This window comes from Schistocerca serialis, chromosome 8 (genome assembly GCF_023864345.2).
Source record: "Schistocerca serialis cubense isolate TAMUIC-IGC-003099 chromosome 8, iqSchSeri2.2, whole genome shotgun sequence".
NCBI classification, from domain to species: domain Eukaryota; kingdom Metazoa; phylum Arthropoda; class Insecta; order Orthoptera; family Acrididae; genus Schistocerca; species Schistocerca serialis.
The window spans coordinates 46,703,526-46,729,095 of NC_064645.1; the positions used below are offsets into that span (position 1 = coordinate 46,703,526).

Below are 25,570 nucleotides of genomic sequence, written 5' to 3' on the forward strand. Positions count from 1 at the left end.
GGAGGGGATGAGGAAGCAGGGGCACATGTGCAACTGAGACAAACATGTGACACAGGGGTGGGCATGGTCGGGGGCCGGGTTGGGCCCGAGTGGGGGTGATTAATTGATCAATTTAATTAATTTCCAAATCAATTTGATATCAAAACAGTCGTCGCGCCTCCCTACTACTTATTTCGGTAGTAGTGTAGTAGTTCTCACACCTGTCTACGGAACTGGGTGGATGACATTTTTCAAACGTCAGACAGTATGTCCCCAGTTTCTTGATTCAAATGGCTCTGAGCACTATGGGACTTAACTTCTGAGGTCATCAGTCCCCAAGAACTTAGAACTACTTAAACCTAACTAACCTAAGGACATCACACACATCCATGCCCGAGGCAGGACTTGAACCTGCGACCGTAGCGGTCGCAGGAATCATTAGATTCTGTGAGGACGCTTGTCAGACAGCAAAAAGAATCGAGTAGTATGGCAAGTCCTAACATTATCAGGGGCCGGTAGAAAACAAAACTGAGCCGGACAGCGTCAGCAGTCGCTGTGTGTCTGCAAATGGTGGAGGCGAGAGCAGGAAGAGTGCAAACAATAGCAAACGGCGCGACCATTGAGCGGATCGGGTGAGGGAATGATACTACAACTCTCGATTTATCTGGATGTAAATATACAACCAGTCGCTGTCTCGCAATTTTGATACGATACATTTAGCGTTAACCATCCATAGCAAATCTATTCCGTCAATGTACATTATCAGGTATGCACACACATTCGCACAGCATTTAGTTTCACTTGCTTTCACAATTATTCACAGCATGTAAACAGTGGATGTAAATACAGCCAATATGTATAGAACAGACATAACGCTTTGCAACATCACGAACTTTCGCCTCAGATACACTGCATTACAACACAAATACTTACAAGTACAGATAATATAATTATGTGAGTAGGTACCGGAGTGAAACTTCCTGGCGGATTAAAACTGTGTGCCCGACCGAGACTCCAACTCGGGACCTTTGCCTTTCGCGGGCAAGTGCTCTACCAACTGAGCTACCCAAGCACCACGCACATCCAGTCCTCACAGCTTTAATTCCGCCAGTACCTCGTCTACTACCTTCCGAACTTCGCTGAAGCTCTCCACAATATCCTTTCTTCCAGGAGTGCTAGGTCTGCAAGGTATGCAGGAGAGCTTCTGCGAAGTTTGGAGACGAGGTACTGGCGGAATTGAAGCTGTGAGGACACGGCGTGAGTCGTGCTTGGGTAGGTCAGTTGGTAGAGCGCTTGCCCGCGAAAGGCAGAGGTCCCGAGTTCGAGTCTCGGCCCGGCACACACTTTTAATCCGCCAGAAAGTTTCATATCAGCGCACACTCCGCTGCAGTGTGAATATTTCATTCAGGTACAGGAGTGTTCATATATTTCCAATACGCAAGTAACATGGATTAAAAAGGTAGGCAAAAGATAAACAAATAGAGCGAACTATTCACTATGTAAGTCAAGAGTGAATGAGTTACTGCATGTCATAGTTATTATCTGTCTAGGCAGTAAAACATAATGTAATAAACTTACAGAATGCGAGAGTTGTTACAAGGCTGAGAGAATGTAATTTATGTTGGAGAATCTTATTATTGTCTTTTTCGGTGTGTGGCTGCCAGGATGTCTTGGAAATTCTGGAAGAAAAGATTCTGCATTGACTCAGTTTCTCCGTTAAGAATTTTTTGTGGTGATTTTAGCTTGTGAATTTATATATCCTTATTTAATATGTTATCTGTACTTGACAATTTTTTTGTTGTAATACAACGCGTGTCAGGCTAAAAGATCGCGATGTTGCAAAGTGCCATATCTGTTGCATACATATCCTCCGAATTTACATCCCTTGTTTACATTCTGTGAGTAACAATTGTGACTCCAAGTGCAGTTAAATACTGTGTATATTTGTGTATACACATGATAATGCACATTACGGGAACAAATTTGCTATGGATAGCACGATGGAGTGCACTGCAAGTACCCAAAACTTAACTACATTTCACTTGATAAAAATTTCGTTACCGATAGCTAAATTTCCGTCTGAGCCGTGTGACTCGATCGGCGATATTCCCGCCACCGGAATGCGTCATCTTTTCGGCGGTGTGCGCAGAACGCGCGCTGACGCCACCTACCGGGCCGATTGGGAGAGAGACGGAAACCAGAGGGTGAGGGAGTGATTTTGCTATGGGACGCCGAGCAGTAACGGCGTTTTGGGAACTGTGGCGAACAGCTAAGGTCCGGTGTCAGCCAGAAAGCAGGGGCTGTTTAACCGGGTGACGCCGTCGTGGCACATATCGGTTGCGTGGAAAGAGACGTCACTGGGAAGCCGTTCGTGTTTTTTCCGCTTGCTTCATCTGTCCTGGCATAGGGATCTGCGGCGGCTGGCTTCGTCGAACAAGCAAGGGCCTTGCTTGTCCTCTAAGTTGTGGTCGGAATCCACAGCTGGGTTCTGTGCGGTTGACTATTTTCTTGGGCGGCCGTCGCAACTCCTACTGAGTCTGGCCTTCAATGTGTTGATTTCAATTGGTTTAATACGTAGTGTTTTAAGGTGTATCTGGGGTTCAACAATGGTTCAAATGGCTCTGAGCACTATGGGACTTAACATCTGAGGTCATCAGTCCCCTAGAACTACTTAAACCTAACTCACCTAAGGACGTCACACACATCCATGCCCGAGGCAGGATTCGAACCTGCGACTGTAGCGGTCGCGCGGTTCCGGACTGAAGGGCCTAGAACCGCTCGGCCACAGCGGCCGGCATTTACGAGGGCCTGGAGTGCTGAGACATTCCGTTGTAGATCCGTACTGTCAAAGTTTAACCGCCATTGAAAGCAGTTTGCCTGTCTTTGTTTAAGTACCACCTGGTTATTGTATTTATATCACACCACGGAGTTAAGATGGCCAGTCGCCATATGGATATATTTATCTCTGAATTGTAATAACATTACTGCTACGTTTCTGTTTGAACTAATAGCGTGACTGAGAGACACGTGTATAATTTTGAAATCAGTAGTTTCCTTAATTCTTACCAGTTATTGAGAGGCCAGTTGTAATTGTGTGGAAACGGATTCTATTGATGGTGGTACTAGAATTCCTTCAATGACAGCAGATCGATATTGTAATTAAGTTCATGTATTAATTTTACTGATGATGTGTTTCTAGTTATTTAAGGCAGATGTCAGTCTGTCGTAGATACCCACTAGTTGTGGGATTTTCTGGTGCCCATTCGTGACCGTTACTGCTCCCGTCTGGGGGTCCATGTAGAGCCTCTGTACTGGATACAGCTGAACGGGCGGCCGTCCGTTTTCTGAGCGTAGTTGTTGAAGCTCACGAGCTTGTTTGCTCACATGAAATTTTGTATGCCAAATTATGTGGTGCCTACCATTTAACTAACCTGTTGAGTGCCATGGTATCTGACTGTTGCCTGGACTATAAATTATTTTGGTAATGACAATCACTGTCGTAAAGAAAGAGTACATTAGGTAAATTTTAGTGAACTGTTCTTCGGCTTGATTACAATTTAGAGTGTATAAAATTTAACTCATTTCGATAAATGTGTAATAGGCCATAAGTGCCGCGTTTTTATGAACGTTTAGAATTGAAGTAATTTATTTTGATCTGAATGTTAATTTTAAAGATGTGTGTTAGTTTTAAACATGTGATGGTTTTATTTGTCAAGTTCTCTTGTTTAAATGTACCAAATAAAATGTTCGGTGCAACTGTCGATGGTGATTGCCTGATGTGTTACTTTGGTTCACTCCTACCACCCTACAGCCTATTGTGCTGACTTTGTGTCATTGCGTAAAAGGTGGAATTACATGTCGTCTCGACATTTCACCGTCATTTTCGCTAGTCCCATCACCACAGCGTTTAACTACACTTGGTCCCCGATATAATGTTCCTGTAACACCTTCATCTCATGAAGAGCTTGCGGTGGCTCGAAAACTAGTGAACAGTAGAATATATCTTACGAAAAATCCAAAAAAGCGACTCGTTGCATATGTATACCCAGATAAATCGTCAACTCATTTCTTAAATTTCTTCAGTTCAAATAGTTCAAATGGCTCTGAGCACTATGAGACTTAACTTCTAAGGTCATCAGTCCCATAGAATTTAGAACTACTTAAACCTAACTAACCTAAGGACATCACACACATCCATGCCCGATGCAGGATTCGAACCTGCGACCGTAGCGGCCACGTGGTTCGAGACTGTAGCGCCTTTAACCGCTTGGACACACCGGCTGGCAAATTTCTTCAGTAAAAGGTGACTTAACAAAGGTCGAGAAATAAGTAACAAGTATCAATGAAAGATCTGAAAGGATAGAAGAAAGTGTGAAACCGATGGTAGGGAATAAATTACAGGATCTCTGTCAGCTAATAAAGACCGAAATAACGAACGCAACGAAATTTAATTTGGTGTCACTCCAAAGACAGTGTCACGAAAGTACAAACCGGTTTCATGCAAGTACAAAGCAGTGAAGGTGATGTGCCTACACAAATTCGTAATGAAGTAAAGTCAATACGGATAGAACTGCAAAATAAAGCAACTCGTACTACTGCGGTTGAGCGAAAATCAGAGCTGTTGAGCAAAGAGGAGAAATGCAATGCTCAAATCAAACAGGCAGGTTCGCATCCGGCGGATTTCATAAAGACTTGAGTGCTAGCAAAGGAAATTAGACACACAAAAATGAATAATTTAGCAGTTGATGTTACAACAAGTACCTCAAAAAGATGGGGTTCGAACTTAGACACGACAAATATGACGTTTTCAGAGTTAAGAGAGAATGTTTTGAAGGAGTTTTGGTTTGTGAAAACAAACAGATTGTTGCGAGAGTTCGCCGTCGCAAAAATGTCAGAGAATGACGAACAGACTACCTTGTTGCTTACTGCGAGGAAGCTTCAGGAACCAAAATGTACTTGAAAGAGGAGGTCGAAATGGGGACCAAATAAATATGATGAGAAATCTTGTGAGAGGAAAGTTTGCCAGCCGTGATAGAGGTAACTTCAATAATTGTAGAGGGCACAGAGACGAGAAAAACAAACAGCCACGTTCATTTCGGCGCTGTCGGGCGTGCAAACTAGAAACTGACCCAAGAAAAGACGACAGAAAATACTATAAGCGCGTAGATAAGGGCAGAAAGGCTGAGCATGGTCGAGCTGAATCAAGTTTCACAATAGAGACAATAAAAAAATAACATTGGGATACAAACACATGGCATTAGATACGAAAAGGTCGTTAGCCTGATAGACGAAACTGAAAATGATCAAATGGAATGAAATGGAATGAGATGTAGTTAGAGGAAGAGAAATGTATATCATAGATAAGAACGAAGGTTTTCCAGAAGTGAAATAGATTTTGATGACATAATTGTATTCTCCGAACGCAAACAACAGTTAGAGAAGACTGTCAAAAAGAAGGTAATTTTCGAAGGGAAAAATGAAGATGATCCGAGAATTAAAATGATAGAAACTCATTCGGATTTTGATGTGTATCCACTGGAAGCAGAAGTCCACCATGATGCAAGCTATTCCGAAAATAGTAGTGACATAATAAGATGTTTACCCGATGGAATGGTAGTACATGAGAACGACAGTGTTTTGGCTGAAATAGTTTGAAACCTTAAAGATGCAACGTCAACGCAGGATGAAGAGGGAGGATACAAGTATGATTCAGGCTTCATAAACGAAGATGAAAAACACGATGTCGAGGTGAAGAAAATAAGAGTTACATCTGGCGAATGATGCAGCTGAAGCCAGTAACGATGACTTGTTTATATTTCCTCTGGAAGAAATAAGTAATGGAAACATTAGTGACCTGCGTGTAGCCAATAATAAAGCAACAGAGTTGTTAAAAGAAACCATAAATGAAATTACTGAAATGCAGCGTGACTCAGAAGTAATACTAAATGAAGAGAGTGAAGAGGATCAAGAAGATATGCAACATGTAGAAAGTAGTCAAGGATATATACGAGAAGAGGAGGAAAAAATCCTCCAGATAAACGATGGGCGGTAAGAATAGGTCAGATTTATTGGCAAGACGTGGCTCATATAAAGGATTTGTTATGGAAGAACGAGGAACCCAAACAACAGAAGAGCGAGGAAAACAGACGACACAAAAACCCAAACACCAGTAGAGATTGACAGTCATGGTCTGCATGTTTCGTGAGATACAGAGGCGCGGATCAGTGCTATTTCCAATGCAGCCTTTGAGATGATCAACGAACCGCCAGACTTGGAATAAGTGAATGTGCAAGGAGAAAAAGTAATATGAGCCACTGGGAAAGTGAGAAAACTGGTTAAATATCAAACATTGTTTGCTTTTGAAATACAAAGGCAATCCTTTACACATACAGGGCGTTACAAAAAGGTACGGCCAAACTTTCAGGAAACATTCCTCACACACAAAGAAAGAAAATATGTTATGTGGACATGTGTCCAGAAATGCTCACTTTCCATGTTAGAGCTCATTTTATTACTTCTCTTCAAATCACATTAATCATGGAATGGAAACACACAGCAACGGAACGTACCAGCGTGACTTCACACACTTTGCTACAGGAGATGTTCAAAATGTCCTCCGTTAGCGATGATACATGCATACACCCTCAGTCGCATGGAATCTCTGATGCGCTGATGCAGCCCTGGAGAATGGCGTATTGTATCACAGCCGTCCACAATACGAGCACGAAGAGTCTCTACATTTGTTATCGGGGTTGCGTAGACAAGAGCTTTCAAATGCCCCCATAAATGAAAGTCAAGAGGGTTGAGGTCAGGAGAGCGTGAAGGCCATGGAATTGGTCCGCCTCTACCAATCGATCGGTCACCGAATCTGTTGTTGAGAAGCGTATGAACACTTCGACTGAAATGTGCAGGAGCTCCATCGTGCATAAACCACATGTTGTGTCGTACTTGTAAAGGCACATGTTCTAGCAGCACAGGTAGAGTATCCCGTATGAAATCATGATAACGTGCTCCATTGAGTGTAGGTGGAAGAACGTGGGGCCCAATCAAGACATCACCAACAATGCCTGCCCAAACGTTCACAGAAAATCTGTGTTGATGACGTGATTGCACAATTGCAAATGGTTCAAATGGCTCTGAGCACTATGGGACTCAACTGCTGAGGTCATTAGTCCCCTAGAACTTAGAACTAGGTAAACCTAACTAACCTAAGGACATTACAAACATCCATGCCCGAGGCAGGATTCGAACCTGCGACCGTAGCGGTCTTGCGGTTCCAGACTGCAGCGCCTTTAACCGCACGGCCACTTCGGCCGGCCCCACAATTGCATGCGGATTCTCGTCAGCCCACATATGTTAAGTGTGAAAATTTACAATTTGATCACGTTGGAATGAAACCTCATCTGTAAAGAGAACATTTGCACTGAAATGAGGATTGACACATTGTTGGAGTGTGTGTATGTGGTTTGAGGTTTTCGGACGCTAAACAGCGTGGTCATCAGCGCCCAAACGCATAGAAACAGGAACACATGCGGTGAAGGGACGAAGACGGACAGCGAACAAGGAGAACGGCTAAAAGACACAGGCCTGACGCAGTTCCAAATCCTCACATACAGAGGCAAAACAAGAGGAGAAGAAACGCACTAAAAAGGAAAGGAAACACAAGGAAAAGAGAACAGAAATCGAAGTGAAACAAGTAGGTAATCGTGACTGGCAGACCTCTTACTTAAAACCTGGGTGAGCCAGTCACCCAGCAGCACATTAAAATCCTCTCCCTAAAATCCGAGGCAACAAATTGGACAGGACACAAAACCGTAAGACTTTAACCACAGTCGTTGTGTCGTCTTGCAAAATAGAGGGCAAATCTGGTGGCAAGGAAACCACCGCCCTCTGGTCAGAGAATAAAGGATAGTCAAGTAAAATGTGGTGGACAGTAATTTGGACGTCACAAGCAATGCTGAAGATTAGATGGGTAGATCACATAACTAATGAGGAAGTATTGAATAGGACTGGGGAGAAGAGAAGTTTGTGGCACAACTTGACCAGAAGAAGGGATCGGTTGGTAGGACATGTTCTGAGGCATCAAGGGATCACCAATTTAGTACTGGAGGGCAGCGTGGAGGGTAAAAATCGTAGGGGGAGACCAAGAGATGAATACACTAAGCAGATTCAGAAGGATGTAGGTTGCAGTAGGTACTGGGAGATGAAGAAGCTTGCACAGGATAGAGTAGCATGGAGAGCTGCATCAAACCATTCTCAGGACTGAAGACCACAACAACAGCAACAACAAGCACTGCAGATTGGGGGGTCCTCCCACCGGAGTAAAAAACCATGCGTTAAGGGACTGTGCCCGATGCGGAGGCGAGTGAGGAGAACCTCATCCCGCCTGCATGACTGGTAGGACGTACGCCATGGCCGCGTGGTGGCCTTGACCAAACGCAGCTTATTTTCACCGACTGCCAGCCACTCCTATTCCCATTGACGCATAACACGAAAACGCAAAAGGGAGGTAACAGCATGGAGGGGGATGGCACATTCAACAACGTGATGGAGGGAACATGCATCTTTGGCAGCCACAACCGCCAGTTCGTTTCCCCTAATACCCACGTGCCCCGGCACCCAGCAGAAAGAAACCTCCTTCCCCTGCCGTTGCAGGTGGAGTAGGGCATCATGGATGTTCTGGACGACCGTAACCGCTGGGTACAAGTGTTGCATGGTCTGAAGGCCACTCAGGGAGTCAGAACAGATGAGAAACTTAAGACACTGGGAACACATCTCATCTGCTCCAATGCCCGCAAGATCGCAAACAATTCGGCATCAAAGATGACAAACGCCGCAGGAAGTCGTAACTTGACGACCCGATCAGGGAAAACAACAGCACAACCAACAGAGTCCCCCTGTTTAGAGCCATCCGTAAATACTGGTACATGGTTGGGATGCTGGTGTAAAATATCATGAAATAAGGAGGTAAAAACAAACGCAGGAGTGCAGCTCCTCCGGTACTCCGACAAGTCTAAAAGGACGCTGGGCCTCTGGAGCAACCAGGGAGGCAGGCGAGTAAAACCTTGTCGCTGGGGGGCCACATGCTCCACACTAAGGGACTCAAGCAAATGCTTGGCACGAATCCCAAATGGTCTCGTTGCCCTGGGACGACTGGAAAAGAGACGTTCCATAGGCGGTCGGGTAACAGTAGGGTATGCAGGGGAGGTAGGACAGGCAAGGAATTGACACACCCGTCGCACCATGAGGAGTATCCACAAGATGGCGAGCGGCGGTTCCCCTGCCTCAGCACACAGGCTGGGGATGGGACTGGTACGGAAGGCACCAGTGGCCAGCCTGATACCCTCATGGTATACCGCGTCAAGAATCTTCAGATACGAAGGCCTCGCTGACCCATACACGGTGCATCCATAGTCAAGACGCGACCGGACGAAAGCCCTATAAAACTGCAGCAGACGCGCCCGATCAGCTCCCCAGGACCGATGGCTCTGACACTTCAAAATATTCAGTGCCTTCAGGGCCCGCACCTTTAGGTTTTTAAGGTGCGGCAACCACGACAACTCGGAATCAAAAGTGAGGCCCAGGAACCTCACAGTGTCTCTAAAAGGAAGAATGGTGTCCCTCAGACGCAATTCAGGGGAGGTAAAAGCACGTCGAGAACTATTAAAATGAACACACACACATTTGTCTGCAGAAAAGGTAAAACCCGTCTTCACAGTCCATGCTTCTAATCGCTTTATCGTAAGCTGCAGCTGCCGACTAGCAGTGACAAGACTGGAGGAAGAACAGAAAACAGCAAAATCGTCCACAAACAAGGAGCATTGGGCAGGACTCCGGATAGTGGACGCGATACTGTTAATGGCGACGGCAAAGAGGGTAACACTTAAAACGCTTCCCTGAGGAACACCATTCTCCTGCACATACAAAACAGATAGCACATTACCAACCCAATATCGAAAGAGGCGGCGGGAAAGAAAGGATCGAATGAAGATGGGGAGATGGCCACGAAAGCCCCACTGTTGGGGTTGATTGAGGATAAGGCGGCGCCAAGTAGTGTCATACGCCTTATTAATGTCAAAGAATACACCCAGACAATGCTGGTGACGTAGGAAGGCCTGCTGGATGGCCGCCTCAAGCAGGGCAAGTTGTCTATAGTTGAACGACATCTCCGAAATCCACACTGAGAGTGGCTAAGGAGCTGCCTGGTCTCGAGCAGCCGAACCAGGCGACGGTTGACCATGCGTTCCAGTGTCTTCCCGACACAGCTCGTCAAAGCAATACTCCGATAACTACTGGGATGCATTCGGTCCTTTCCCGGTTTGAGGAGGGGAATCAAAATCGCCTCCCTCCACGAGTCAGGGAACATGCCGGATGACCATATCATATTAAAACAATTCAGGAGAACTTCCTTGGATGGCAGCAACAAGTGCTGCAGCATGCTGTACAGGATTTTATCATCACCTGGCGTAGTATCATGAGCCACAGACAGCGCCGAATCCAGTTCCCACATTGTGAAGGGGCAGTTGTAGGGTTCAGAATTTGGAGACCGGAAGTCCAAGTGATCCCTCTCGATGGCAGTGCGGTAGCGGCAGAAATCTGGATCACAGTTAATAGTGGCAGTTGATTCTGCAAAATGCATGACCAGTGTCTGGGCAATGTCTCTCGGCGCCGTGAGGAGACATCCCTGATGCAGCAATGCCGTGACAGGTAGTTGGCTGCGTTTCGCGGAAACCCTCCTGATGGCTTCCCATACTTTCGTAGAACTAGTGGAGTGGGAGATGGAGTTCAAGGACGATTGCTATGACCGTCGTTTGCTCTCTTTGATCACTCGCCGCACCTTGGCCCTTGCCACCCGAAAGGCAAGATTGTCAGCCGAGGGACGGCACTTGAAGCGGCGCAGAGCTGCATGGCGGACTCGGATGGCTGAGCGGCACTCAGTGGTCCAACAACGGACAGGACGCCTCTTGGGATGACTTGAGGACCGTGGGATCGACGATTCAGCAGCATGGGAGATCACGGCTGTAACATGGTCGACCCATTCGTGGACGCTGTCACGGTGTTCCAAAACAGCTAAATGGCTGAAAAGTGTCCAGTCAGCTCTGCAGAGGTGCCACCTGGGCGGCACTGGTAGTGCCACAGCCTCATCCAGGAGGCGAATCTAAATGGGGAAATGGTCACTAGAATGAAGGTCAACGGCAACCTCCCACAGAGCAGAATCCACGAGTGCTGGAGAGCAAAAGGAAAGGTCGATAGCTGACGACGACCCAGAAGCAGTACAGAAATGAGTGGGAGCACCAGAGTTGAGGATGCACAGTTCTTCGGACACCATGAGGCTTTCCAGAACGCGACCCCTGGGGCAAGTAGTCGTAGAGCCCCATGAGACATTATGAGCACTGTAGTCCCCCAGAAGGAGAAATGGGTGGAGGAGTTGGCTAATAAGGTCCGTGAGAGCCTCAGAGTCTATTGCATCCTGAGGCGGTAAGTAAACGGAACAGATTGTGAGCCTTCGCCCCACAAGAAGATCAGCTGCAACTGCTTGCAAGTCCATAACTAGAAGGAGCTCAGATGAGTGGTGCATGGCACAGACAAAAACCGCAACACCGCCCTTTGCCCTTTCCCCCATCAGATCATCTTTTTGATACACGGTATAGCCCCATAAAGAAGGAGCATCAGTGGCCTGAAAATGTGTCTCTTGGAGACATAAGCACAAGGGGCGCTCTCATACAAGGAGTTGTAATTCAGCCACGTGCCTCCTGAACCCATTCAGGTTCCACTGTAAAATGGGAGCCAGTGATCAGGATGGCTGAATTTTCACCCTGCTTCTGTGCTTTGGAGGAGAGCCCATACTGGCTGCAGATTTATTCCTGGGGCGAGAATATCGCCCCCGGTCGACATCAATGTCCATCAGCTCCGATGGGAACCCGAAGGAGATGTCAGACAGTATGATGGCATCGTCATCGGACTGACCCTGACTAGTCTCCTCAGGTGGCAAAACATTCACCTTCGGCGTCTTCGTCTTGGGGAGCTTAGAATGCAGAACCTTGTCAACAGTTGGAGCTTTACTCGCCTGGGCAGAAGGCGCCATATGGGGAGGGGCAGGAAGTACCCCAATGTCAGCAACCACGGCCTTGTCCGACGTTGTGGGGAGAGCTGCAGGTTGCAAAACAACCGCAGCAGCACAAGTGCACTGGCAAATGCGGGTATTAGTGCTGACACTAGCAACCTCCGTTTGTGTAGCAACAGTGGCCAACTGTACCGGCTTCTGCAGAGCGGAAGCAAAAGATGTTGTAAACACAGGAGGCTGCATGGCCTTAAAGAGCTTCTTGGCCTCACCATAGGGAATGCGCTTAGATGTTTTGATCTTCTGTATCTTCCGTTCCTCGAGATAGATGGGGCAGACCCGGCTCCAGACAGGGTGACTCCCAGAGCAATTCACGCACTTCACAGGCGATGAACATCCGGCTCTTTCATGGGCAGGCTGACCACATTTACCACAAGTGGCTATCTCATTGCATCCCAACGTAATATGCCCAATGCGCTGACATTTAAAACAGCGCATTGGGTTGGGGAAATATGGCCGTACTGGCAAACGTAAGAAACCCACTTTAACATGCTCTGGGAGTCTCGGGCAATTGAATGTGAGAATAAACGAGTCGGATTTGACTTGGTCCCCATCGACTCGTTTCATAATATGCTGCATGTCGACAATACCTTCGTCAGCCCACACAGATTTCAACTCGTCCTTGGGGATATCCACCAAGTCCCTACATGTCACAACACCCCTACTATAGTTCAAAGTGGAGTGGAGCTCGGTCTCGATAGCGTACTCTCCGAGACAGGTTGCTTTTCGAAGAGAAGTGACTTGACGGGAACTAGAAGTTTCAACTAACAGAGTCCCATTGCGCAGTCGCTTCACAGATTTCAGTGTTCCTGCAATTCCCTGTAGTATACAGAGAAGTTGCTGCATTAGGAAATTGTAGCGAAATACAGGAAGATCTGCAGCAGATAGGCACTTGGTGCAGGGAGTGGCAACTGACCCTTAACATAGACAAATGTAATGTATTGCGAATACATAGAAAGAAGGATCCTTTATTGTACGATTATATGATAGCGGGACAAACACTGGTAGCAGTTACTTCTGTAAAATATCTGGGAGTGTGCGTACGGAACGATTTGAAGTGGAATGATCATATAAAATTAATTGTTGGTAAGGCGGGTACCAGGTTGAGATTCATTGGGAGAGTGCTTAGAAAATGTAGTCCATCAACAAAGGAGGTGGCTTACAAAACACTCGTTCGACCTATACTTGAGTATTGCTCATCAGTGTGGGATCCGTACCAGGTCGGGTTGACGGAGGAGATAGAGAAGATCCAAAGAAGAGCGGCGCGTTTCGTCACCGGGTTATTTGGTAACCGTGATAGCGTTACGGAGATGTTTAATAAACTCAAGTGGCAGACTCTGCAAGAGAGGCGCTCTGCATCGCGGTGTAGCTTGCTCGCCAGGTTTCGAGAGGGTGCGTTTCTGGATGAGGTATCGAATATATTGCTTCCCCCTACTTATACCTCCCGAGGAGATCACGAATGTAAAATTAGAGAGACTAGAGCGCGCACGGAGGCTTTCAGACAGTCGTTCTTCCCGCGAACCATACGCGACTGGAACAGGAAAGGGAGGTAATGACAGTGGCACGTAAAGTGCCCTCCGCCACACACCGTTGGGTGGCTTGCGGAGTATCAAAGTAGATGTAGATGTAGACCCTTGTGGATGTAAAAGGGAGAAACCCTCTCAAAACTACCTTCCTTCCGTTTGACAATCAAAAACACATTCTGGTTATCAGCATGTGCTCTGTTACGACAGTCTGATAAATCTCTAGTAACACCAGGCGCTGGAGGACTCGCAGCACGAAGTCGCTTTTTTGATGGGGTGTGTTTTCCTACCAGTGGTCCACCCAATCCACTGGTAGGGGGAAATGTAGAGGTCGAAGGGTCCATTGTGGTCCCACGAGCAGCTAGGAAACTAAAGGTCCGCTCAGACAGAGCCCCGTGTGCCTGAGTAAGCCTTATACAACTGGGGTGCGGCAGGTGCCCCAGAGGTCGCCCACTTGCGACTGTTCCAACCCAACAGCCATGTATCTTATAGGCGCGCAGCACACCGTAAGATTGAGGGGTTTTTATAGAGGTTTACCTTCCTCGCAATCCAGGCGGTCAAGCCAAGATTACCATTCCCCGCAGCACACAACATTCCATCGCCGCGCCATGCGGTGGTCGCTGAAGCATGTCAGGGGGTTACGGTGACAGGAGACTGGCGGCGCTGACCAGTCCCCAGCTCAGGACCCCGGGGTCGCCAAGCCCGTACTCAGCAAATGAATGCTGAGCCCCTGGGGGGACATTGATGGATGAACCATTCGCAGAAGTGTACCCGTGGAGGCCAATCAGCTGCTGATAGTGCCTGCACACGCTGTACATGGTACGGAAACAACTGGTTCTCTCGTAGCACTCTCCATACAGTGACGTGGTCAACGTTATCTTGTACAGCTGCAACTTCACTAACGCTGACATTAGGGTTCTCGTCAACTGCACGAAGAATTGCCTCGACCATTGCAAGTGTCCTCGTCGTTCTAGGTCTTCCCCAGTCGCGAGTCATAGGCTGGAATGTTCCGTGCTCCCTAAGACGCCGATCAATTGCTTCGAACGTCTTCCTGTCGGGACACCTCCGTTCTGGAAATCTGTCTCGATGCAAACGTACCGCGCCACGGCTATTGCCCCGTGCTAATCCATACATCAAATGGGCATCTGCCAACTCCGCATTTGTAAACATTGCACTGACTGCAAAACCACGTTCGTGATGAACACTAACCTGTTGATGCTACGTACTGATGTGCTTGATACTAGTACTGTAGAGCAATGAGTCGCATGTCAACACAAGCACCGAAGTCAACATTACCTTCCTTCAATTGGGCCAACTGGCGGTGAATCGAGGAAGTACAGTACATACTGACGAAACTTATATAAGCTCTAACATGGAAATTAAGCGTTTCCGGATACATGTCCACATAACATCTTTTCTTTATTTGTGTGTGAGGAATGTTTCCTGAAAGTTTGGCCGTACCTTTTTGTAACACCCTGTATATTCATAGTGGTGCAGGACTTGAGTATGGAAATACTTTTGAGCGTTAATTGGCTAATTAAACAGCAACTTTTAATTTAATGTGAACAGGAAATGATTACGTTTTGGGTAGAAGGGAAAACTCTGCGGATTCCTTTTGAACGTGCCAACAGATTAGCGCAATGTCACTCAATTCGACTGCAGGTAAATCACTTAGGAGTGAATTATGGGCTAGGAGATGATGTTGAAAACTATAATGTTTGAGCTATGGTCGAGAATAACAACAAAGAACAGAATTTTAAGCGGCTATTAGACTTAACTGACAGGATTTCAACAGAACAAAAAGAGGCGTGACTTAAAATGCTGATGGTGAAAGGACAGTTATTTTCAAATACACCAGGAAGGGTAGTAGGTTATGAATGTTACGTGAATGTGATAGAACATGAACCATTTTTCAGGGACCTTATGTCATTCAGCTGAAATTCGAAAGGAAATAGTGAAACGTCCCCTTTGAAGAATTATACAAGACTGTGCTTAAACTGACACACAATATTTTTAGCGCAACGCAATCTGACTTTCAAAAAAATCCCTTACAATAGAATGGCCCTGACTAACATTAACCTATACCTTTCACAAATCACTTACCTCACAAAAATCTTCGTTACTGGAACTACTGCAATACAGCGAGCGCCACTACTGCCAGCTAAATAAAAGATTCAAACTACGGAAGGCACTAACTACTGATAGGCATAGTTAGCAAGTGAAAGATTTTGATAGAGAACAAACAATGTATTTACCTTAATAGTCATAATATATATAGCAGTTCATGACAAATTACAAAACTCCACCATCTCTCTCCCCACATCCACCACTGCTGGCGGCTCACCTCCAACTGCGCAACGCTACACGCTGTTCACATCCAGCTGCCGCTGCCCAACACTACAATGGCAGACAACAATGCAAACTAGCCACAGACTGCACACAGCACAGCCAGAGCGCTACGTGGCGTTACCAATAAGAAAACCTAAACAGCCTACTTACAATAGATATAGTCATTTTAGACGTTTCGAGGACATTACTTGGGATCTCAGCTAACTCTGGATACATTTCAATAATTGTAGAGCATTTTTCTAAATTTATAAAGCTATTCGCATTTAGGAAAGCAATGTATAACAAAATTGTCCTGGACCATTTTGTGACCATAGGTAAACCAAACAGAGTGCTATCTGATCATGGCACTCAGTTCCGCTCAATGCTATGGAAAGATTGTGAAGCAGATAACTAAAAACAGTTTGTGCATATATCTACTTGCACCAATCAAGTAATCCGCCAGAGATATATGAGAAAGATTGGGCCATTATGTAGGACTTCCTGCCCCGAAATTAACAGATTTTGGTTCAAGTATGTGACAGCATTTAAACAAATAGTGAACTCGTTAAAGCAACAAAGTACAGGTTTTACACCTGAAGAAATATTAAATATTAAAGATGGAGAAATCAAATGTCTAGTGGAAGATTTAATAGATTTTCTCCTTGTAAGGAAATTACTGTGGATGAGAAGGAACAACTACTTCAGATAAAGATAGCAAAACTTTCCCGGCGTAAACTATTGGTGAAGGTTTCTCGGGTCTCCAGCCGGGTGGTAGCGTTGATATCTCGCGACGTTTCGGGAAGTGTCATACTACGCATCTTCTGGCGAAGACTTCGCCAGAAGATGGGTAGTATGACACTTCCCGAAACGTCGCGAGATATCAACGCTACCACCCGGCTGGAGACCCGAGGAACCTTCATCAAGGTAAGATATGATTTGGCAGCATGATGAGAATAGGAAATTTCCAGAGTTCAAAATAGGTAATTTGATCCTCATGAGGACTCATGAAAAATTAAGTGATATTAATCATGAGATTAGCAAATTCAAAATAATTTGCAACACAGATTACAAAATCGTAAATATACCTCACGCTAATGCTTACTTTTTGGAATATCCAGTATCAAGGAAGTGTCAAGGTAACTAGGAGTACAGATTAATAATTCAAAGACCTGAAAGATAACCTGAAATAAATGCGTTTTTAAATTGTGTTACATGAATTGGTTAAACAAGGAATCCAGTTACAGGTCCATTGCAAAATAAGTTCCAATGTAGTTTCAAGATCCTTGTTGCTCACAGTGACTATTTGCAGCATATGCTGTAATTTTTCAATTGTTGTGATTTTTAAGGTATTCTCTGACTTAAAATAAAATTATGTTTTTCGCTGGTTTAATGTGGATATTATTGATGCAGGGCTGGTGTATCAAGTATGACCTCATAGCACTAATTGATGAGTTTCCCACTGCAGGCAGCGGAAAACAATGATTCAATGAGCAGTGAAATAAATAAATAGAGTAGTGTGACACACATTGGTTTTGGCATATTGCGTATAGTTTTTAGGAGTTTATTAGGGTGAGTATGAAAAGTAAACGCTGGTAGTTATTGTATTTTACCAGTTTCGATTCATGCTATTCAAGTATAGAGCTACGCTCAGTGAGCGGACGACAGAGGCATGCTGGTAATTATAAAACAACAAGACAGCAACAAAAAGGATAAGATTTCAAAGAGTAATAGAAGAGGGAATTACAAAGTAATGAAAATGGAGTTGTGTGTTATGTTTAGCATGGCAAATGGATGGTAGGTGTAGCAAGGAAGTTCTTTGCTGAATTCAGAGAGGTAAGAAACCACTTAGATGTCGATCTAATTCAAACTGCATATATTTTTCATTAGGAAATATGTTGAATTTTCATTCATATCTTCTTCTGCACTTGCAGGTTTTATGTTGTTCTCAAAACATTCTATCCAGGTCTCACTGTTTTGCATAGACATGTCTCACGTTTTTTGAATCTACCTTAAAACAGGTACTATATTCTTCAGAATACCTGAAGTGTGATACCACTTCATTCGGCAACTGACATGGTCCTTAATCGATGGGACGTTTATTATCAGAGGGGTTAAAGGTGACCATCGTTTTCATGTTCACTACTCAGTGGAGAGCATAATATATTTCATTATTCAGTAGGGTTTCGTAAGTGTGATCTTAATTCTGTAGGAATTCTTGACTGAAAAGAGTTTCACTACAGATAACTTATATAAAGTCAGCTTTACTCTCAAAGCAGTTAATATTCAAAAGAGGAAAATGAATTTCATCAAATAATTTCAGTTAATATAGGATATGTAAATTGACTACTATGATTAATATGAATTATTCTGAACATGAATTTATGTAGCTAATGACAAAAAATGCGCACTATCTCTTTGTTAAGTATTCAGTAATTTATTAATGCGTTGGTGATGATACATATGATGTACAACTGTATGTTCTATGTATTCTATGTAAAGTGTGGATTATTTCTTGGGATCTGTAAGTGTATTTGGATAATGGTTAAGGTACATTATTATAGTGTAGTAGAAGAATAAAAGTCTTACATTACAAAATTTTTACGAAGAACATAATCGTATAATCGAGATTTGAGAAATGGGATAATTCTAACTGGTCAGAATGTTTAAAAGAACATCAGTACATTGCATTGATGATAACAATGAAATCGATGGAAGAAGTTTGTGTACCCAAGAATATGAAAGGTGTAAATATCTGCACCTGCTGAACCATGAACCTTGTCATGATACCTCAAAAAGAAACATGTACATTACTGTTATTTCCATGACGATTCTGATGTGTAATCAGATTTTCAATATCTTTATTCGTTTACAGTTTAGTATGTAACGGTAAATTATACAAGTAACACCCAGCAACGAATTGCAAAAATCTAAACGGTTCTTCAGATTTTGTCGATCGACGTATCTTTAGAAAGCTGTTAGTGTAAACCTAAATTGGTATAAATTACAAGCATGTAACTTGAATAATACGTGAGTTATTGGAGGTCAAAGTGGCCGATTACTATCGATTGCGTCAGGCCATAAGTACTCCACAGTTACACGAAAAAACGGTAGCAGCATGCTTATAAATATATTTATTCACCTATGTCTTCGTATATATCCGATATATACTATTCATGAAGTAATTGGTTAAATATTCACTGTGTTTTCGAAACAACAGAGACATTAGGTTCCTGGCCTACCTTTTGGTTCATTTCTTTTGATATGTGTTCATTTAATTGATTATGTATTTAACAATGTGTGTTAGAGCGTGTTTATGGACCAGCCGTAGGAATATTTATTTAATTTCAAGTATTTAAATGTAAATCCAGTATTTCGTATGTGTTTTATATATGTGAGTGAGCATTAGCTGTAAGACATGGCAGGAGCGCTCTAGCCAATCAAGCGCTCGTTACTAAGAGAGACGTATGGAGGTTAGGGAGGAGCATCGTTTCCGGAGAGGACACGGGGGGATTCTGGCAGAGTAGTTCTGGGCAGGACGGCACAGGACAGGACGCGAGAGGTGCTGGACGTTTACAAGTGAACAGCTCGCGGGCTATGTTGTTGTTCGTAACTAATTACGTGCAGTAGGAACCTATTGTTTCCGTGTTATTCAACTTATATTTTATTTAATTACTGCACCATCGACACCAATAAGTGTTTTGCAGAAATATACCACATTCTCAAAAGTACTTCTACTATCGTACTCATCATTCAAAGTCGTTAAGATATTACCTGGAGATTTTATTTAATTGCACTCTTTCATTTATAAATTTCTAGATTAATTCGCAATTGCCGAGTGATAGGAACATTCGACCATTCGATTCATGTGTCTCTTCATATTGTGTACTGCAGACTCAGACGTATCTGGCTTGTATTGCGGCAACTACGAATCCCAGCCCTTAGACAACGAAACCAGCGAAAACTTTTAATATTGCAACTCTGGGTCTTAGGGTGCGTAGTTATTGTGAAAGCCTGTAAGAGTTTGAATAAATGTATGATGAGATAAATTATTCAAGTAGTTAAGGGAGATGAAAATTTAATATTCATGGGGGCCGGAATTCGATAACAGAAAAAGGGAGAGAAGAAGAAGTAGTAGGTGAATATGGACTGGGGATAAGGAAAGCCGGCCGTGGTGGCCGTGCGGTCCAGTCCGGAGCCGCGCTGCTGCTACGGTCGCAGGTTCGAATCCTGCCTCGGGCATGGGTGTGTGATGTCCTTAGGTTAGTTAGGTTTAAGTAGTTCTAAGTTCTAGGGGACTGATGACCACAGCAGTTGAGTCCCATAGTGCTCAGAGCCATGTGAACCATTTTTTTTTATAAGGAAAGAAAGAGAAAGCTGCCTGGTAGAATTCTGCACACAGCACAACCTGATCATCGATAACACTTGGTTTAAGAATAATGATAGAAAGTTATGCACATGGAGGAGCCCTGGAGACACTGGAAGGTTTCAGATTGATTATATAATGGTAAGACAGAGATCTAGAAAACAGGTTTTAAATTGTAAGACATTTCAGGGGCAGATGTGGACTCTGACCACAATTTGTTGGTTATGATCTGTAGATTAAAACTGAAGAAACTCCAGAAAGGTAGGAATTTAAGGAGATGGGACCTGGATAAACTGAAAGAACCAGAGGTTGTAGAGGGTGCATTAGGGAACGACTAACAAGAACAGGGGAAAAGAATACAGGGGGAGATGAATCGGTAGCTTTGAGAGATGAAATAGTGAAGGCAGCAGAGGATCAAGTAGATAAAAAGAAGAGGGCTACTAGAAATCCATGGGTAACACAACAGATACTGAATTTAATCGATGAAAGGATGAAATATAAAAATGCAGCAAATGAAGCCGCGAAATGGAATACAAACCTCTCAAAAATGAGATCCACAGGAAGTGCTAAACTGCTAAGTAGGAATGGCTAGAGGACAAATGTAAGGATGTAGAATCATGTTTCACTAGGGGTAAGATAGACACTGCGTACAGGAAAATTAAAGAGACGTTCGGAGAAAAGAGAACCACCTACATGAATATCTAGAGCTCAGATGGTAAACCAATCCTAAGCAAAGAAGGGAAAGCTGAAAGGTGGAAGGAGTATATAGTGGATATATATAAGGTAGATGTACTTGATGGCCACATTATGGAAACGGAAGAGGACGTAGATGAAGATGAGATGGGAGACTGCATGAAGAATTCGACACAGCAATGAAAGACCGAAGCGATGGTCTATTTACAATTTGTACTGAGACCCGAAGGCAGTTAAGAGAATCGAGAGGCACGAAAGGGAAACAACGGTTGAGAAGGGAGTGAGACAGGGTTGTAGCCTATCCCGAATGCATTCACCTTTACACTGAACAAGCAATAAAGGAAACCAATCAAAAATTGGGAGTAGGAATTAAAATCCAGGGAGAAGAAATAAAAACCTTGAGGATTGCCGATGACATTGTAATTCTGTCAGAGACAGCAAAGGACTTCGAAGAACAGTTGAACTGAATGGAAAGTGTGTTGAAAGGAGGATATTGGATAAAACTCAACAAAAGTATAACGAGGGTAATGGAGTGCAGTCGGATTAAATCAGAAGATTTCCTCAAAGTATTTGTATACTGTGTAGGACGACCGCGTGCAGTGGCGCAGCGAGCCGGGTGAAGTCAGTCCTGTCGCTCCACCACTCCCTCCTGAAGCCAGCGACTGCTGATCCGCATCACAGTTGCTCAGTTCCGTCCGACACGATCACCGATTTCTCTGGAGGATAGTCCTCAATCTCTATAGGCAACTATGTGAAACGTGGATTATAAACAGTTTAGACAAGAAAAGAATAAAAGATTTTGAAATAGGGTGCTACGGAAGGATGTTGAAGATTAGGTGGGTAGATCACGTAACTAACGAGGAGATACTGAACAGAACTGGCGAGAAGAGGAATTTGTAGCACAATTTGACTGGAAGAAGGCATCGGTTGGTGGGACACGTTCTGAGGCATTAAGGGATCACCAATTTAGAACCAGAGGAAAGCGTGGAGGGTAAAAATCGTAGAGGGAGACTAAGCAGATTCAGATGGATGTAGGTTATAGTAGTTACTCGGAGATGAAGAGGTTTGCCCAGGACAGAGTAGCATGGAGAGCTGCATCAAACCAGTCTTTGGACTGAGGACAACAACAACAGGAATATCTAGAAAAGATACTATTACTCGTAGAGCAAATCTCGTAGTCTAAAACATGGATCTCCAATTTAAAACGAAAGATTAATTTATCATTATTCACTTAAATAAAATAAATTGAGTACATGCAAAACAAGTTGCCATATGCTAAAAAATGATTAACTGACATACCTCAAAAGTAAACTCTGGAGTAAGCTCTAGTAAATTTTCATTATCTTTGTCGGTCAGCTTCACCATCAAGGAACCATTTTGTGGTGCACTGTATGTCAGAGAGAAACAATCTTCACCCATAGATAATGACGGGACAGGAGCACTTAAGTGGCCAGTAGCTTTATCAGACGTAATTTCTAAATATGGGTAACCTGTAATTATACAGCCCTTGTTTACTAATTTGCTAAATAACTTCGATATGTTTTACAATTTTTCATCACAGAGCAGAAACATAAGACGGGCAGTTTATAATATGTAACGAGCTGTAAGATGTAAGTTACTTGGACAGTAAAAATGAGCTGAAATACCATAAAACTGAAACGACTGGAAATTCAAAATTAATGTAGTATTTAAATTTAAAACTCAAGTGTAATGGTGACAAAATGAGCTCAGAGAAAAGACATATAAAGTATACATGAATAAATGACAGCATTAAATTTGCAGTTTTAAAACAGTATGAGGTATTAAAATGAATTTTGAACACGAACAGACAGACACTACTACCTTGATAAGCGCTGATTTGCTGACATCAGCTATAGCTATACAGTATTACCGCTACATAGGAAAGGACAAAAAGGATGATGTGCAGAGAATGTCTATAGTACTGAATGTGTATGAGACTATAAACATGAGGATCTTAGTTTAATCTTAGAAGGTTTCGTAAGACAGGATTTTTCGGGAAGTAGCTTATTTTACCAAACTGATATGACAGAAGTGAAGTGACATTGCAAGCTGAAAATTAACTACAGCAAGAATGCAACTAAAATTGTATTAAAATTTACTTTTTGATGACTGCTGGCAGGTTAAAACAATGTACAATCCCAATTCACTTGAGTTAATACTCGTCTAGGCATATTTTTTCTTAGTTCCTTTGACTCTTACAACTCTGCCTATCTGATGCTTACTGCAGGTTGTAGTAAAGTTAGCAAATACACACAAACAACAAACTTGGGTGTTTTATTTGTTGAAGTTTTCTCAAGATGGGGAAATGCTATGATAATATTCAATAATCTGAATGTTAACTGCTGTTACAAATAATTCTTTTTCCTACAGGTATCACAAAATGCATACCTGTTTGGTATAATGTAAACCATTTGCAGCATAATAACTACTAAAAGATGTTCAGGCAAGCACAGTGGGGAATAAACGTTGTGAATGGTGCAGCATAAAAAGTCAGAACCTGACGTTTTTCCAAACAGTGCGAATGTGCCGGAGAAATTATGGAAATGTAATATTCATGATTGCTTCATATTAAATTAATTACCTGAATATTGAATTATTATAGTGTGGTGTCACCGCCAGACACCACACTTGCTAGGTGGTAGCTTAAATCGTCCGCGGTCCATTTAGTACATGTCGGACCCGCGTGTCGCCACTGTGTGATCGCAGACCGAGCGCCACCACAAGGCAGGTCTCGAGATACGGAATAGCACTCGCCCCAGTTGTACGACGACTTTGCTAGCGACTACACTGACGAAGCCTTTCTCTCATTTGCCGAGACACAGTTAGAATAGCCTTCAGCTAAGTCCATGGCTACGACCTAGCAAGGCGCCATTAACCGTATCTGAAGATAGTCTTATTTGTATTATCAAGAGCGATGTACCACAAGGATGGAATAAAGATAAGTATTCGAGGAGCTGCATACTTTTCTTATTAGAATTCACTACTTATCCTGTTCCAGACTTGACGCCAGTCGGCGTGTGTGTACGCGTGCCTTTCGGCTCCCTTCTCAGTGTGGCGTAGCTAGCTTGTTACGCCACAACATATAGTAAATGCCTACTATATGCAGGTTTTTTGTGTGACCAGTCGACTTCACATCAACTAAGTAAAATATAGGGAAAACTATTACCAAAATATATGAAGAACACTCAAGTCACATTATCACAATAACAGTAATAGTCTATTATTAATAATTATGAAGAAGTACTGTGCAATAACACAAAACAATGCCAAAAAAAGATAATGCATTAAACGCAAGTAGAAGATTAAACTACTTTATATTCTTTTTTTATGTTACACTGTCATTGTGAACCTTGTCACTAGACACAGTTAAGACCACCACCATTAGCACTATATTGTTTGTATTTCCCGTTACATATATTTTGTTGCTTGCAGGCGTTACAACAATTTTGTCATTTTAAAAAGGAGAAAGTAATGTCACTTTTCTGTGATTACTGCAGGATCATTACGAGGACATGACTTGTTCAAGCTAAATTAAACGAAATATTAAGAAAAATGTTATAAAAGCATGTGAAATTGTCTGAGGTTATCTCCGCCGCGCGAGTGTGAAAATAAAACTTAAAAACGCTGGACAGCAGCACTGTTTGAAACACAAAGCTCCGAGTTGTCGAGAACTGGGAAACCTGGAAATGACAGCTGTGTCGAACCTAATGGGCCATGTAGCCTTGGGCTATGGCCACGGCCAGAGAATTAGCTGGTGTGGAGCAACAGCGGGTGGTGTATCCCGGGCACAGTCGTTCCGCACTCACCGGTCAGACGTTTTCGACAGGCGAAAGATCGGGGGACTGGGGAGGTCAGGGCAGCAGCGCATTCCGACGGGTGACGAGGAAGTCTCAGACATTGCGTGTCACGTGTGGTCGCACATTATCGTTCTGCAAGCTCTGAAGGTACGGGAGGCTGACAGGTACCAACACTTCACAGGTGTAACGCTGGCTGCTTAATGTGGCGGCAGTGCGTTGCAGGAGTGGAATCGAGCTCGACCGCAAACCATAAAATACCGGGGACAGGACCAGTATGGCGACGCACGAGGCAACGTTCTCTCACCACGGTGTCTCCAGACTCTAATCCGACTGTCGCGGCGGTGCAGGCAGAATCGGAATTCGTCGGTAGAAGCAGTGTCGTTCCGTTCGATTGCCCATGTCCGTCATTGCGGCACAAACGCCTGTGGCGTTGACTCGGTGGTAGACGCACCAGTGGACGCCTTGCGGACAGCCCACGCTGCTGCAAACGACGCCGGATCGCACGCGCGGCCGCTGCTTGTTGCGCGGGAGACTAAATTTCTTCTGGTGCGGTTGGTGGCGTGGCAGAGCGATCCTACGCCTGCGGCCGCGTGCAGTGGCGCAGCGAGGCGGGTGAAGTCAGTCCCGTCGCTCCACCACTCCCTCCTGAACCCAGCGACTGCTGATCCGCACCACAGTTACTCAGTTCCGTCCGACACGATCACCGATTTCTCTTGAGGATAGTCCTCAATCTCTATAGGCAACT

At 44.0% G+C, this 25,570-nt stretch overlaps 1 protein-coding gene across 1 annotated transcript in view; it reads right to left on the reverse strand.

The window, feature by feature from the left end:
* The window catches only part of LOC126416336 (uncharacterized), a 586,934-nt gene that overhangs the window by 371,730 nt on the left and 189,634 nt on the right, over positions 1-25,570 (reverse strand). Inside the window, exon 8 of the mRNA XM_050084004.1 lies at positions 22,307-22,497. Coding sequence (XP_049939961.1) covers positions 22,307-22,497 — 191 coding nt within the window. The remainder of the gene's footprint in view (positions 1-22,306; positions 22,498-25,570) is intronic.